General features: G+C 38.5%; 1 protein-coding gene across 2 annotated transcripts; it reads left to right on the top strand.

Moving 5' to 3' along the window:
- The first annotated feature begins 502 nt into the window (after positions 1–502).
- On the top strand, positions 503–15,181 carry RBM46 (RNA binding motif protein 46). 2 transcript variants are annotated; one of them, XM_072405949.1, is made up of 5 exons: positions 503–666; positions 5,125–5,289; positions 6,246–6,713; positions 10,550–11,326; positions 13,228–15,181. In XM_072405949.1, exons 2-5 carry the CDS (start codon positions 5,139–5,141, stop codon positions 13,425–13,427), a joined length of 1,596 nt encoding a protein of 531 aa, XP_072262050.1. In that variant the 5' UTR covers positions 503–666; positions 5,125–5,138; the 3' UTR covers positions 13,428–15,181. The 2 variants fall into 2 exon arrangements, with proteins under 2 accessions (XP_072262050.1, XP_072262051.1); XM_072405950.1 differs by having other exon boundaries at positions 503–657.
- The last annotated feature ends 1,876 nt before the right edge of the window (positions 15,182–17,057 follow it).

Here is a 17,057-nt window from a genome sequence, read left to right on the forward strand (position 1 = left end):
ATGGGGAGGTGATATATGACATGAGACTAGGTGTAGCACTGTGCTAGGGTCTGACTGTCCTGGAGTGGTCAGATTTTCACAGGCTTATTGTTAACGAATACAAATAATGATTGGTAGGTAATAATGCAAGCTTGTCATGTCATTTTATGTCAAATGGCTGCATGTTTTATTTGGTGACAGCTTTACTGTAATGTCCTAATGCACACCAAGTCACCCCAGGCAAGGATTGTGATAAAAATATTTGCTGTGCACACTAACATATTGTACATTGAGGTAAGTTGCCTGACACGTCACAGGGTTTAGCAGTGTAAAGTAGCCGCGCATTTTATATTGGAGGCCACAACACCCTCTCAGAAGTAATAATTGCTGGCTTCAACTAATTTACATAAACCACGTGAACACTCCATACACCGTGTGGAATTTTCTCGAAACTTCTGGAAGACCCGCCCCCTTCCAGCGCGCCCAGAGAGGAGCCAGTTATATTGGGCGGGGTCTAGGAGAAGCTCCGCGAGCCAGTGACTTTGGCGCCTCTTTTTCTGGATTGCGTCATTTGGTGGAGAAGCTGTCGGTAAATTCGGTGGACTTGGACGTCTCCTGACGGGATTCCTTATAATCGGAGATAAGCCCGGCTGTTATCGGTGAAATAGTTTGGAAGAGGTGTGTTAGGTATGTGAGTTCCTTAATAGGCCTGGTGTGCGACATGAAGCGGCCACACACGTACATACAGCGATGAGAGTTATTAGTTTAGGGGGATAGAATGCCATAGGCCCCCATTATACTGTGCAGGTTTATATCCACCATCGCATGTATATGTGGCACGAATGGGCTCACCATTGTACGGTAAAGGAGATTGTGTGGTGTATGTGGGCAGCTGTAGATTGGGGTCACTTTGTTATTGGGGTGTCACTGTTAGGAGCTGTCATAGCTATTAGGATGTGAGCAGAATGTCAGCTTTTTATTCCTAGCTATGGCCAATCTGGAAAGCTTCCTTCCACTTTCTTAGAAAACGAGGTACATTTCATCATGGTATCATCCTGTGGATACAGCAGACCCATGCTTTGTGTCCTAGGCCTGCCCGGACCTCCATGGAGAATGGCGGCAGACTATCCCCTGATCCCCTCAATGACACCACAAGCTCCTTACTGACAACCTGCCCCCACACCATCACACCATGCTCACTTGTGATAGCAAATTATTTGGTTAACAAGGGAAGAAAACATGCCTAATAAATAATGAATAAAGATCTGTAAAAGTTTTCAAAGCACTACGTATGGGTCATTTTGTGTATTGTGTATAGGGTGCATGTTTGCTGTATATTTACCTGGCACAAGATTATTTTTTTTAACACCCCAAATAAACAAAAAAAACAAAACATTTTTTTTTCTATCAAACTGCATTGCACATTTTTAGTAAAACTGTATTCAAGTCAATTTTAGTATACGCAAACACAATATAATCCCAGTTTATTTTGTGTATATTGGGTAGAATGAACAGAAAAGGCCAGCATGGTGTGTGTGTATATATAATAATAAAATGTGTGTGTTCAGTAGTTGTGTGAATGTGTGCATTCTTGATAGTTATGTTGTGTGGGTTATTTTAGTATTTTTTTTATTTTAAATTCTAATTTATTATATTTTGTTTTCCTCATTTTTTTTAACTAACATTCATTGTTTTAACAAAACATATGATAGTACATAGTTCTCCCCAGAGGTGTTTAGCCGGTTGCTCGGTCCGGCTGAGGATCCTCGGATCTTAGTGAGGCTGCTCTGTGCTCTGTGCCCTCCTGTGCAGCCTTCATGTGAAGGAGACATAGCCAGCCCCGCCCCCATCTCATAGCACGAGCTCAGATTTCTGCCTTTGAAATGTATCCTCTGCTAGCTCTCTGTGTGTCATTCTGCATCCTCACAGCTCTGTGTGTACAAACCTCCATATCTCCTAATATGTATGTCACAATGACCTGTAATTTTCAGAGTGTACAGGGGACCATCATAGATACTAGTTACTACAATTTCAGCCCCCCAGGTTTAAAGAATTTCAAGATATGGGGGTCACAAATGTAAAAAGTTATGAAAATTAAACTTTGGGGTTGCTGTTTCTGAGGAAAGTGCAACTAGGAGTCCTAAATTGAAAGTGCAAATTATAGAAAAATTGGATATACTAACGGGGCAGGCATTACAAAGTTGTAACAAATAATTGGGAGAAGGTAGAACACTGAAACAATAAGAGGTTACTGGCTACCCATGGCATAAACAACTGGAAGCACTAAATTTGCCGTGTTTTGCCACACCCACTTTTTTACCACCCGGCTACAGCTTCCTACCACCCGGCTGAAAAAAATTTCTGGGGAGAACACTGTAGTAAGTATTCTTAGGTGACAGGCTCCCATTATGGAGACCTCAGTGGTACCTCCTGTTCATTATTCCCAAACAGATAGGGATTATACTCTCCTCTGAGGCTTGTAAAAGTGATTGGTCAGATTGCCTAATTCACCTATACCGTATAGAGCAGTGGTCCCCAAACTTTTCTAGCTCGCGGACCACTAAATTCACTGGCTCCGGACCACGCATGCATGGGGAGCCGTGTGTCACTCAAAGGGGAAGAAACTTTCCCCCATAGTGACATCATGATGCCAGAATCTGCCCACTCTCCTATCACTGCAGAGGCGCTACCAGCCCTGAGCCGGCGGTCTGTACAGGAGAAATGGTCCACTGCTCTGGCAGGTGCGCCGCCCAGCAGGGTCCTTTTTTTGACTCCACTAGGGGGCGCACTAGCATGGGTTGGGGACCCCTAATATAGAGTACAAGGAGCCAAAAAACAGGCCCAAGGAAGCCGTTGTAGTGATGTTTACATTCTCATAGTAGTAATACTGGAAACTGTAAAGGGCTGTAAATTTATCTCTGTGAGGATGAATCATAAAGCATATAAAATAGGCTAAAAATACTTATACTATCTAAGATACTTAGAAGCAGAATTTAAGAACAATCAATGACCTTTATGGCCTACTTAAATTTTAGGAAATGTTATGATTTTATAACATTAAAACATTACCTATACTTTTACCAATCATAAAGGAATTACCAGGGTGAGTAGCATCCCAGTGCTGCTACTCAATTGTATGTTACTAATTGATCTTCATCAAGCGTGACCATCTCTAAAATAGCAGATTTTGCATTTTGCTGGTCTGTAGCATTCAACTGTGTGTTAACACAATGCCAAGGGGGAATGACATCAGTGTTGATCTTGGAGAAGCAATTTTTGCTGCCTCTCTTTGTGGGAATTTTGTAGAACCATTTTCAAACAGTTTAAAGTTTATAATTCTACAGCGAGAAAGATTATTCACAGGGAAAACATTAAAAACAGTTGCCAGTATTCTAAGGATTGAATGTTCCAAGGAAATTCTCCCCAATGTTGGACCATGCAATGCTTAGAGCAGGGGTCAGCAAACTTTTTCGGCTACTAGGCCACTTTGGGAGGTCAAGAAGGCACACTAGGCCTGACTCTCTCTCAAGTCCTGCGCTGATGGCTCCATCCCCTGCCAGGTCGCCCCCTGAAGGGAAATCCCTCTCCTCCGCAATGCATACGGAGGAGAGGGAATGTCCCCCTACCCCGGTGGCGGAAGTGTTAACGCGGGCCACGGTAAATAGAGAAGGGAGGCATAACAAGGAGGCACATGTGGCTCCAGAGCCGCAGGTTGCTGACTCCTGCCAGCCAGGATTAGGCCGGATCGACCAGGGGGACCTTAGGCCGGAACAGACAGTTTGCCTACCCCTGGCTTAGGGAAACTGCAAAAAATGTAAGAGCTATAGCTTACATTCTACATGCCTCAGCATGTTAAATGCCAAAGTTAATAGTATACCCTGTTTCCCCGATTATAAGGCACTGTCTTATATTTTTTGCCATTGATTGTCCCCTTCTGATCACTCTATGCCATTGATTGTCCCCTTCTGTTCACTTACTGGTAATTAAGTGTAGGGATCTCCGTTAGGGCAGATAACTCTGTTAGGGCAGGGATCAGCAGCGTGCTTCCTGGTTCAGAATCGCGGGGGCGCGTGTGCCGGCTTTTTACTTTCAGTTTGGCTCTGCACTGCAGCCAGGAGGAGACACGCACTGCAGCCAGCATCAAGGAGACACACAGGATCGGATATCGGGGGATGTCTTATTCACGGGTGAGTGTCTTATTTTAATTATTTTTTCAAAAATCGGGGGTGGCTTATTTAATGGGGATGACTTAAAATCGGGGAAACACGGTAGTATAGTATGCAAAGTTTCATCAGAACAAACCACCATACTTCCGCAACAATGTTCTTTTTGACAGTCGAGACCAATGTGGAAATGATTAATGCAGAGGGCCAAAAACCAAATTTATTATATCAGCATGAATACATTGTACAAACTGTGATGCACAGTGGTGGAGGGGAGATGATTTGGGTTTGTTCTGCAGCCACAACACTCGGGCATTTTACAGTCATTGGTTTACAAAAAGTATTCTAGAGTCAAATGTGAGGCTATTGTGACAGCTTGGTCACAATAATTTGTGAAGGTTTGGCCAAAATTAGGTTCTAAACTGGGACAATGATACCAACCACACCAACAAATCTACAACAGATAGGCTGAAAAAGAAAATAATCAAGGTGTTACAATAGCTCTGTCAAAGCCCAGACCTCAACCTGATCAAGATTCTGAGACAACCTGCAGGGAGTTGTAATGAAAATGTCTGCAGATATTACGTGAACTGAAGCAATGTTGTAAAAAAGAATGGGCTATTAATGTGAGAGGTTGATAAAGTCATACAGAAAATGATTACTTCAATGTGATTACTGCTAATGGTTGTCCATTGAATCAGAAGGTGTACTTTGTCGAGATGTTTTCACGCATATATTTTGTCTTTGGTTTTGATGTATAAATTATGACAGTGGAATCTTGTTTTTTTTAATTATGTGCTGCTACAATTCTTTTATTCAAAAGAGGGTGTACTTTCTTCTTTTCACAACTGTTATAATATCACTTTATGCCAGCGACAGATGTGATGTTATGGTTTCTGTAGTAAATATGCTTGCTATTTCTAGCTCTTTTGTAAGTTGTCTGTAATTTTTTCATCAACCATGTTTTTTTAATATTTTTTAGGTGAATCTGCAGCAATGAATGAGGAATATTTAGATAGTCTGAATGGATACAGCAAGCGTTCACAAGCAGTGCAGAATGAAGCTGCGTTATTGGCATTAATGGAAAGAACTGGGTACAATATGGTACAAGAAAATGGTCAGCGTAAATTTGGTGGCCCTCCTCCAGGTAACATTGTAAAGGATAAAAAGCAAATAGGAGAGTGACATCTTTCTTCCATACAATGTCTGTTAGAATGCGGGACCCCAAACTAAGTTTAAATAAAAAATGAAAGAAAAAGAGAAAGCTTTGGGTTTTTGTTTGGCAATTATAAGAATATATTTAGCATTCAGTGAGTGCACAATCAGTAAATACGTGATAATACCATAAAAACACTTTAATAAGGCTCAGAGTTGAATATTCCAATACATTTTATCATGGGAATGGTGCCTGTGAACAAACATAAACATCTAAAAATACTCGAAAGCGAACAGGGTATGTCTCAAACCCGACACCTGCAGGCTTCTTCAGGGGATACATTGAGAGAGTAATACAACTATAGTGGATACATCTTCCACGTTCTGCCTGGTGGGCTACTTTCCAATTCCCAATCCTAAACTTACAGCCCCACTCAGTTTGCTGTCTAGTACCATGCTGCCCAGGTTACAAAGAGTCCCCCTTTGAGGCATTGTACTTTAACTTAAGCCTTTTGTTGTTCCACCATCGTGGTTTCAACATGCCCAACTGTAAGTATAGGAGGGATGGCCAGGAAGGTGCAGGTGACCTTGGTGCATTGTTTCTGCTATGCCTGCAACTGTTCATTAGACTAAAAGGGCAGTCACTGCTGTGTCCTGTTATCAATCGTTTTGGCCTCAGCTCCTTGTTAGCCTTCTCTTTTCCCTATAATCAGTCTCTACTACAGCTCATAACTACTAAGTTTTACCTACATAATAGTGGTTGTGCCCAGCTTACTTTAACAATCACTAAAACTTCAAGTACCAGGCTGTGCCCTTCCATGCTATCCAAAATTTCATTTAGGAGGCAGCCTATCTATAAAAAAAAAACATGTTTTCAACTAAACTCCTTCTATTTTTTTTTTTTTTAAACCACGAAAGCTTACATGCTTTTTTAATACTGTTTTTTAGGATGGGAAGGTCCAGCTCCTCCACGTGGCTGTGAAGTGTTTGTAGGAAAAATTCCCCGTGATATGTTTGAAGATGAATTAGTCCCTGTTTTTGAACAAGTTGGAATAATCTATGAATTTCGGTTAATGATGGAATTTAGCGGGGAGAACAGAGGCTATGCTTTTGTCATGTACACAAACAAAGAGGATGCAGCACAAGCAATTCGAATGCTAAACAATTTTGAGATACGTCCTGGTAAATTTATTGGAGTTTGTGTGAGCTTGGACAACTGCAGACTCTTTATTGGATCCATCCCAAAGGAGAAGAAAAAAGAAGACATTTTGGAAGAAATGAGAAAAATTTCAGACGGAGTATTAGATGTTATTGTGTACCCAAGTGCAAATGACAAAAACAAAAACCGTGGGTTTGCCTTTGTTGAATTTGAATCTCACAGAGCAGCAGCAATGGCGAGACGTAAATTAATTCCAGGTAAATCATTTACTGAAGATTTAATGACAGCATTCACTAAGAATGAATTGCCATAACCTATATCAGTCTTTATAGACACATTTAAAGCCATCACACTTTTTGAGCTAATACAGTTTTATTTGAAAATGCACAACATAATGTATATTGAGAAAGAGGGGGGGTGAAATGTGAAGCTAATGCACTTGCCATTTCTTCTTAGTTCAGAAATTTGGTTTTATTGGAGCATGCCATTTTCTAAGTTGCCCATACCAATCCTCCCTAAATACATGGAAGTCTACATTTGGAAACTTAAATACTCCATTCCGGAATGTAAATAAAGGAGACATAGATAATCATAAGTTTTTTTTGTTTTGTTTTTGAATACCCTGAGTGGCCTTGCTGCTAAAGTGTAGTGATCATTTTAAAAACTTAACCCCAATGCTATTTTCATCACAGCTTCATGACAAATTCAAAAGTCATCTATTTACATAGTACATAGCTTTGTAAATAGATTGCAACATCGTATGGCAATTTATGTGGTAGCATTCAGTATTCTTCCCAGAATTTTTTTTTAGTTCGGTGTGAAACAGCTGTAGATGGTAGGGGGGCCCTTTATTGGGACTCAGCATTTTAGTAACTGGGTGATAAGTGCTGGGTGATCGACCCAGCTAAAAGGGTCTGGGGAAAACACTGGCATTTATAGTACCTACTGGGAAAATACTACAGTTTTATCTGGTTGTTGTTAACCCCCCTAGCGTTCTAATTCTATCAGTTTTTTTATGCAAAAAGTGATCCCAATTTTTTTGGCATAGAAATTTTTGTTTATATTGTGGGCCTGTAATTTTTAGGATTAACTCCCAGGTTTGATAATTATATTTATTTATTATATTATAATCATAAATTATAATACATAATTATAAGTAATAATTTTTAAAAATAATGAAATAATAGACAACAATGTAATCCTAAAATAAAATTAAAAATGTCCTTTTATATTTATTTCATGTTGTATGGTGTTTTTTAACTGTAAAAACCATTTAAAAGCAGATTACATTGTAATCTGCTTTTAAATTTCCCGCCCGGGCACACCCCCAATACATCACCACTCGCATCACCCGGAAGATGTCACATCCTCCTGGGTGATGCGAGTGGGGATGTCCTGCCCCTCCTCACCCCGACGCTGCTGCTGCTGCTCTGCATCTCCAGGGAGATGCAAAGCACAATGCAGACCTTCTGCATTCTGCATCGCATCTTCCAGGAGATGCGAGCAGCAATAGCAAACTCCGGGGGTGCTGCCAGCTAGCATCAGCCCCAGAATTTACTATTGCAGTGCAGTGCAGAATTTACTATCTGCAGTGAGATGTGAAGCACAATGCAGAAGTCCTGCATTGTGCTTCGCATCTCACTGCTGATGCGAGCAGTGGCATGGCTGGGACCTGGGTGGTATTTAAAAGCAGATTACTCGGTAATCTGCTTTTAAATTCCCCCCCCCCCCCCGGCGCCCCGGCATCACAACGGGACCATCAGAACGCCGCTGGAGCGCGGGGCAAAGGTAAGGGGGGCTTTTAAAGTTACCCCGAGTGTGACTCGGAATTACCGCTTTTTGCATGTAAAAGCCACCCCGAGTCACACTCGGGATTAACGCTAGGGGGGTTAATTAATGTTTGTTCATTTTTAGGATATTTTACCTATGAAAACATATTAGTGCTAAATATTTCTTTCCCACTTTGCATAGAACAAGAACAATAAGCGAATACATAATAATAAGAAACAATACATATGAACATGCAATGACAGTACGAAAAGATGTTTACAGTAATGCTTTATTTCTCAAACCATTTAATGTGGGAAAACCCCTTATAATAACCCCCTGCTAAAATTACTGTATCCTCGGGTATGTTAGTGTGGGGGTCAGGTTGAATAATGCCTATTACATTGCTGGCCAGTGAGAAGTGCGTCACCCTGACAGATAGCAAATAAATCATTGGTGTCAGTTAAACTGACCTGAGAGTCACAAACTGCTTATTGCTCAAGGAACCATTAACAACCTCAGGAGGAACCCTGGTTGGGAAACACTGCAGTAATGCTTGTAAAATCCGCATGAGCATGTTTGTCAATGACAACTATTCACGGATTTCTTTATTGTTGATTCTGAGCATTTCAGGAGCCAAGCACACTACTGTAAATATGCAAGTCTTGGACTTCTCCAGACTTAATTTTGGTCCCAAGGCAACTCATTCATGGCAGCACCAGTTAAAATGCATGCAATGTTGACAGCTTCTTTGTTAATTTTTTTTGTTGACAAGCATGTATGTATGTATATATACTTCCTTATGGTAATTTGTTAAATGTAGTGCAAGGCATCATTGAAAAGTAGTGAATGCCAGGGCAGGCCAAAATTCAAATTAAAGTTAAAAGTCAATATTTGCATAATTGTCCACACAATTGTTTTTAAACTGATGTGCTTAGAAAGAATTCTGAAAGTGTATTCACATCTGTCTTTAAAGCAGAAATGTAAACAGAGTTACTTTTACCCCAACTTAGACACCTTACTTATGGTCTGAGTAGCCTGCAGAGTGCTAAAGTATGATGCCCAGGGTGACAGTTTGAACAATGATCTGAAGAAAACTGTAAGCATATTACAGGGAACCAAGTTATTGGTCTTTTCATAGTATTTGCCCAATAATGTTTTGTAAAAATAATATGTACCGTATTTTTCGGACCATAAGACGCACCAGTTTTTAGAGAAGGGAAATGAAGAAAAAAATATTCTGTATTTACCGTTACCGTATTTTTCGGACCATAAGACGCACCAGTTTTTAGAGAAGGGAAATGAAGAAAAAAATATTCTGAAACAAATAGTGTCCTAAAATATTTTATGTGCATTAAAAACCAACAGCACAGTCATAAACACATGTATCTGGCCGCGCTGGACAGGAGAAAAGCCGGAGGGGGGCTACACAGGGGGGACGGGACAGCGGCTGGGGAGGATACCGGAGAGACGGCCCGGGCACAGAGGCTACATTTGGACCATAAGACGCAGGGACTTTTCCCCCCCACTTCTGGGGGGAAAAAGTGCGTCTTATGGTCCGAAAAATACGGTAACTACTGCTTTTAGAAAAAATATAAAAACTTTATTGTTTGGTGAGAGACACAACCTTGATCAGTAGTTCAGTTAGAACCAGTGCGTTATAGGAGCCTATTTTATCCAACTCCTAAGTTTCATGACTTTGTTTGTTACTCCTATTCTTAAATCTGATGACAGACTTGATTCCTTTGTATTCTTAGTCTTTACAGTCAGTCTGGGATTGCATATGTCTCCACATATTACAGGATTGTCCTTGGGCTGCAAATTTTTGTGGCTAGCGTCATTCCTTTCATGAGAGAAGGTTTCATTTTTTTTCTTGCAGTCTGTGGAAGACCCACCCAGTGTAGTGGTAAAGTCACACCTTGGGTCACAGGATCAAAAATGGTTAACCAAGATTTTTCCTAATCATTACGTTATTATTTTTATGAAATAGAAATTTATATGAAATAGAAGCCAATGATCAGGACATTTGTCTTTCATGTGATCTATCATCAATGAATTTCCTGTTGCTGACTTGCAATTGCAAGGAACCCACTACCTTTAGTAGTTGTGGGGTTAGGCCACCAGATGGAGGCGCATTTCTGGTTGCTTTTATGCTCATAGTGTCTTTTTTTGGTGGCACCTTTAACCCCACAGGTCCTAAAAAACAGGTATTATGTCTATTAATTAACTTTTTAATATATAAAAAGTTGTTATATTGTTCCATTAATCATAGTGTTTGCATATTTGCAATTGTGCTAATGTCATTGTCAATACAATATAATTACAGGAACTGTTCAGTTATGGGGTCATACTATTCAAGTGGACTGGGCAGACCCAGAAAAAGAAGTCGATGAAGAAATAATGCAAAGAGTTAAGGTTCTGTATGTAAGAAATTTGATGATAACAACTTCAGAAGAAACCATCAAAGCAGAGTTCAATAAATTTAAGCCTGGATCTGTTGAACGTGTGAAAAAGATGAGGGATTATGCATTTGTACATTTTTTCAATCGAGATGATGCCATTGCGGCAATGTCAGTAATGAATGGAAGATATGTTGATGGAACATGCATTGAGGTTACCTTGGCTAAGCCTGCCACTAAGGAATTTATTTGGAAACAAGGAATTGGCAATTTGAGTCTGAATGCAGAAAATATGCTTTTCTTTTCAAAACAGCAGGACGTATCTCAGAAGCTTTTTGCAAGATCTTCAAGTCTACATATCCCTCTTGGAGGCAGAGAAGGTCCAATATATGACTCTGAAATAGAATCATATCCTATCTCTCCTAACGCAAATCTTACCCCAATACAAATTAGGCTTTTGAAGCCACATCATTTTCACTCTGCTGTGATGCACCTAGAATACTATTGTTTGAAAAATAACATGAATTTCCCTGATTACTGTTTGTTTTCAGCTACTAGCCAAGATGGAAAACTTCTTTTGATTTATAAGGTTGTGCTTTCTAGTGCTGATCACAGTTCCCAAATCATCATTGTACCTAACAGGCTATGTACTACAGTGGAAGATGCAAAGGAACTGGCAGCACAAGTTGCTTTAATGCAGTTGGGTAAGTGGAAATGTTAATACACTGATTCTTTAACAGGATGTTAGTTCCATTATACCTTTACCTATTTCAGAAATCCACCAGGGACACAAAATCTGTTGGCCCCTGCTGTCAGTTGTAATGGGAAATTAAGGTTCATGACTAACTATTTATATCAATGATGGAGTAAGGTGTTACCATATTTTCTATAATACGTTGCACTACATGACAGAATGTTCAGTAGGCTTTCTTAGGGCTTTGGCTCATAAGGCTGCAGTGTAAGGTTGACAGTCACTAGCTTTTGTAAAGAAGTGAGATTAGGACATTGCCTGCAACATACCAGCAAATCAGGATCATTTTCACTAAGTTTTTTTCTGTTGTAGTGCATTAAATAAAATTGTAATTTAGATAAGGTGAAGAAATTCATCAGTGACAGTACAATGAAAAAATTTTACTTATAACAATGATATTAGAATTTTTTGTAAATGTAAATGTTAACCTAGTTAATTAAATAAACTCAAACATGCTAGTTTCATTTTCAAAAATAATCATCCACCAAGCTCAGTTTTCCCTAACTGAAGAAGATTTTCTTCTTCCACCCCTTAGTTTCCTGTGTGAGTTTTGAGAAACATCTCGGTGTGTTAGTTTAATTGCAGTCATCATCCTACAGTAATATTTGTTTTGCAGCTTGACTTCCCCTGCACTTGCTAGGTCTTTGGTAATTTATTAACTCAGGTTCTATGGTTGTGGCATGTAGCACTACTTGCCGAGGTAATTCTTTGTGATTCCCCTTCCTCCTTGCATGTCTTCCTTTTCACTTGGAAAGGTTTGCAACAAGAGAGACAGGTTATTATGTAGATACTGACAAATGAAAAACGTATTTTTTTATTAGGCACAGATGGACACAGAAATAGAAATATGATACTTTTAGGGCAACGCTGTCATCTTCAGGAAGATTACACTAACAATTAAAAGAAATTGAAAGCCAAACCAGAAAAACCCTTACCACTACCAGCATCCCTTAGTTTTTCTGTCGGTGTCCTAGGTTAAATGTGTCAACTAAGTACCTTTAGGCTTCATCTGTTTACAAAAGACCTGGCCTGTTTTTAAGAAAAGAAAAATGAAAGTATATATAAAATTTATATATGTGTGCCTGTGGCTTAGAATAGGTATATTCAAATATTATTAGGTTCCCATAAGATGGAGTATGGCTGGATCTTCCTGCCTTGATAGCTGAGATTCCTGCGTAGTCCAGATGGGTGTGTAGGGAAGAAAACCTGTGGAGAACTGCAAGGGAGCGTAAGCTGTAGGTTGGAAAGAGGGAAGTTGGAAAGAAGAAAGAAAGGGCAGTGGAGAGTAAAAAAAGGAGTAAAGGAGGGAGGTAGGGAGTGAAGGTGAACAGGGTTACCAACTCCCACTCAAGGAAGGAGATGTCTGGCTGTATAGGGTCCTCGAGGGGCAGTATTTAGGTGATAACACAAATTATCACCAGTAGAACCATGTGTTAGAGAATTGTTCACTGGTACCTCCTTGAGTGCTATTTAGATCATTAGCTTGATGTCATTAACCCTTCTAAAACCAATGTAGAATTGTTGGGTGGGTGGATTGTTTCCTGAGCACTGATGTGGGCAGTGTCAACCACATGGACCAGATCTCCTGTAGGTCTAAAAAGGTATGGTTGTGGCGGAGTTGAGTTGTGATGGCGAAGAAAGTAGGCCGGATCCCAAGGGCTGGGGTAATCAGTGAACTGCTAGGGATGTTAGAGTGTTGGCAAGATCAACATGTGTTTTTTGTACTTGCAGAAAATGTAATGACATTCATTGCATTTAATGAGTTTACAACTCGATATTGTAAATTTTTTCTAGGTTTTAGATTTTCTGTATTTAAATGAGCAAAATCTAATTGCTTTCTTTACTAATTTCCAGGCAACAGTATCGGCCAGGGCTCAGCAAATAACCTGTCACAAGAGAATACCCCTTCGTCAGCAGGAGCAGCTAATGTCAATTCGTATACATCCAGACCTTACTCCTGCCCTAATTTCTCAGGGTCAGCTCCATCGTCTTTGTCTAATGGAAACAACACAGAGCAAAGACTATTTGATCCTAATCAGTCTTCTTATTTCTGAAAACATATACAGTACTTTTTTTTTTGTTCATGTAAGCTACTGTCAGATTTTTGTTGGCTCTTTCATATTATTTTTCCTGTTGATGTAAAACTATATTGAGGAAGAATAGAAACTACACGGTTGTTATGCTAATTCATTATGGTCTTTAGAACTTCAATTCACTGACTTAGACTTGCATTTTCAGAGGTAAATGAGCAAAGCAGCCTTTATGTTTACTTAATAGTTGGATTCCTTTTCTAGGCTGTTCATTACTCACAAATACTTACTGACAGACTGATTTTTTGAAACTGGAGAACTTAGACATCCTGGCCATAGTAACCAATTATAAGGCATGAGGATAGACCAAGCATTCCAAATTCAGCATTAGTTCCCTGCATTTGAATCTGCTTAAGGCACTAATGAAGAAAGATTTGTGTATTCTTTATATTCCAAACTTACAATGAATCAAAGTAGTATTAGGTTTAACTGAATGTTTTTTTTTTCTCTAGAGGTAGTAAAAGCAAACTTTTACTGATTTATTTTGGGAATTTGTCACCTTAGTGACATCAGTTATCATTAGTTACATAGAAGTTTTTTTGTTGTTTGATAAGTTTAAGTTTCATAACTTTCTAGCATTTAAACTTTCTGTGATGAGTTTATGGATGTTGGTATATAAGATATTTGGTAACGCTAGATTACTAGATCCACTTAGTTTTTAGGAATGCTAGACATAATTCAGTATTCTAAAAAGCAGAATAGTTTCTATGCATTCTTATGTGAGCATGCAAACTGCTTTGTGATACTCATCTTTGCTAGTTGGTCATTTTAGTGTTGTTTCTCATTAGTGTAAATGCAGATCCTTGCTTTAAACCTTTCCATGTCATAACATGGTTCCTGCAGGTTGGCAGCTATCCTTGGGCATAAGACAGTGCTAGGAAACATGCAATGTTAAATATGGTTTGAAAAATAGTGTGCGGTTTGACAAAGCAATCTTGTCCAAAAAAAATTAATCTGTGGAATTAGTAGTTTACATTTGGTTTTTTACAAAGCTATTTTTTCATTATAATTGACCAGTCATTTCATTGACCATGGTAATTGACCAGTCATGCGTGATATGCATGTGGTTGTTGTGGCACTTTTCTGTCCCTGGAAGCATTGTTTATGTATTATCTGGGACATGGCACTTTTATTATTTGTAAATGTGCCAATAGAAAATGTTGTTAGTGTGTTTTAGAGATCCTTTGTTTTAAACTTTTCAAGCCAGGTGAGCTATGTTTTATGACTGATTTACCTAATTCCATTTAGTCAGATACAGTTTATTGACATTGAATTTGAATTGATAAAAAATGAAAACAGTTTCCTCTTGTAGTCTCCAACATAGAGAAATGGTTTGTGGAATTGTTTTTTTGTGCTTCTTCACAAGCAGAGGTTTACTTTACCATCTAGAATGAAAATATTATTTATAAATTCTACATATTCCCTAGCTTACACCTAGCTGATTTAAGATATGAATGGAAGTAATTATTTTCACATTATAAAAATGTTTCTGACACAATATACACCAACCAGTCAAATGTTTTGGAAGCATAAAGTACGTTTACTTGCTTTAAAGCTAATGTATCCATCACATTACCTGGGAAAAATTGAATGACCAGTCTGTATTTGAGAGTTTTTTTTACAAGTTATGCTATGAAGAAGAAAAATGGATGTTTTATCCAGAGACCAAAAAAGTATGAGGTGTTTAGTTGGAAATACATTGCATGTTTTGTTAAATATCCCTTTTTGGATGTGTGTTTTTTTTACACTTCATTTTATTTTTTATTTAATTATAGTTCTAACCCGCACAGAAAGATTTTACACTGAAAATTACAGTGCATGGAGTTCTTAATAAACGATTACTATGTGTGCAGGGGCCCTTTCTTCATTGTGGAGGACTTAGTTTAGATATTTTGAGTTGACTCCTATTGTAATGTTTCTATTGATGTTTATTGTTTTGTTATTATTATGAGCATACTTAGCATTATTTTAAACATGATCACCAGAATTGGCAACATCTGTATAGTAATATAAAAAAAAGATGACATCTTGTATGTAGTAAATAATGTATCTTTATTTTCCAAACTTTGCACTGGAAAGAAAAGGTATTTCTAAGAAAATATTTAAAAGAAGTACCTAGCATAGGTTTACAATTTATTCCCAAGTATTGCACTGGAAACACCATTAATACCCTGTAACTGGATGGAAGTTTTTAATGTCTTTCAGCAGATTTCTGGTACATGCATGTGTCTGAAATGTTTTTCTTCTAATGCAAACGCTTATTTTATTACATATACCTGCTTTAACATATGTGATAGACCTTCTTTAAAGCCGAATGAACAATAATTAGGTAAAAAAATTGCAGGTACTTCAGAAGGTTTGCCACGTTTTACAGTTTACTTTCTTTAGAAAGCAGCTACAGCTTGAGTAGGAATTCCTGTCCCCTGCCAGCATGCTGTGCAAAAGGACACTTAACGTAGAATCAGTGCTTTCTCTGCAGAGACCTGACATCTCCCAACTGTCTGAGCTTCCCAATCAGGAGGAAGCAGAACCTTTACTGACTGAGATACTGACGGGACAGCCTTTCTAATTAAACTGAGACTGTAAGATTTTGCACGCCATGTATATGCACCTGGGATGTATGTAGCTTACTTCAACTAAAACCTGAGTTGGGCTTGTAATAAAGAAGCATATAGTTATGTATCCAAAATCTTGTTTACCTGGCTAAAGCTGTTGGCAATTGAAATAAACATTATTGTTGTTAAAAAAAGAACCGTTTCCATAGGTGTGTGGATCGTGTTGTATGCTCTTCCTTCGTGTTTGACAGTAAAATTCATTCTTAAGTGCAATTACATAGCAAAGAGTTTTTTTCTGTGAATAAATTAACTACATTTCTTTTAAATGTGGTGTCTGTGGGAAGGGTAGTAGCGAGATAGAGGGGAAGTATTTACAAGAAATGTAGTATCTTTCTTGTAATTACTGCTCTCTGCTCCTGAAACACATGTTTAATTTGTGACAGGAGTAGACACTAAAGCTGAGATTTTTTTTATCTAGCTTCAAATGCTTCTGAAATCAGATACTTGACTTCTGAGCTATGATTTGCTCTTCCAGAGACCTTTTATTGACATCATTTGATTTATTTGTAGAATAACAATACTGATATATCCTGTAAATAGCTTGTGTAACATGGCCCTAACACATATGGGTCTTACCCCTACTCATATCTTGATTAAAAGACTTGTAGCAATGGAACGTTCCCTTAGAAATTCTTCAAGTTTGCTTTTTATTGCTGGGCCAATATTGGCTTTCTGCTCTATTGTGGATAAACAGTTATTTACCGCTGAACATAATTAGTGGTGAAAGTGCAAAGTTAGGAAAGTCCAATAAAATAGCTCCAATGGAAGCTACAAAAAAAATATTAACATTTCCAAAGAAAAGCAACAAAAGGATATATATGCCATATCCCAGCTAGATGTGTAAAAAATATCCAATGCAATCATTGTTGCTTTTTAATTCTGATATTTATATAAGATAGAGTGCTTTTAGTATAATTATTATAAGTGAAAAGAAATTGATTTTTTTTATAGCTGTCCAAGCAACATGACATGTAAAGCA

Source organism: Pyxicephalus adspersus, chromosome 3 (genome assembly GCF_032062135.1).
Source record: "Pyxicephalus adspersus chromosome 3, UCB_Pads_2.0, whole genome shotgun sequence".
Lineage (NCBI taxonomy): Eukaryota > Metazoa > Chordata > Amphibia > Anura > Pyxicephalidae > Pyxicephalus > Pyxicephalus adspersus.

Excerpts from the sequence above, each read along its gene's own strand:
- RBM46 (XM_072405949.1), top strand. The coding sequence starts at position 5,139 with ATGAATGAGGAATATTTAGATAGTCTGAATGGATACAGCAAGCGTTCA. Across the intron at positions 5,290-6,245 it reads ATTTGGTGGCCCTCCTCCAG|GATGGGAAGGTCCAGCTCCT; the intron begins GTAACATTGTAA and ends ACTGTTTTTTAG. Across the intron at positions 6,714-10,549 it reads GAGACGTAAATTAATTCCAG|GAACTGTTCAGTTATGGGGT; the intron begins GTAAATCATTTA and ends ATATAATTACAG.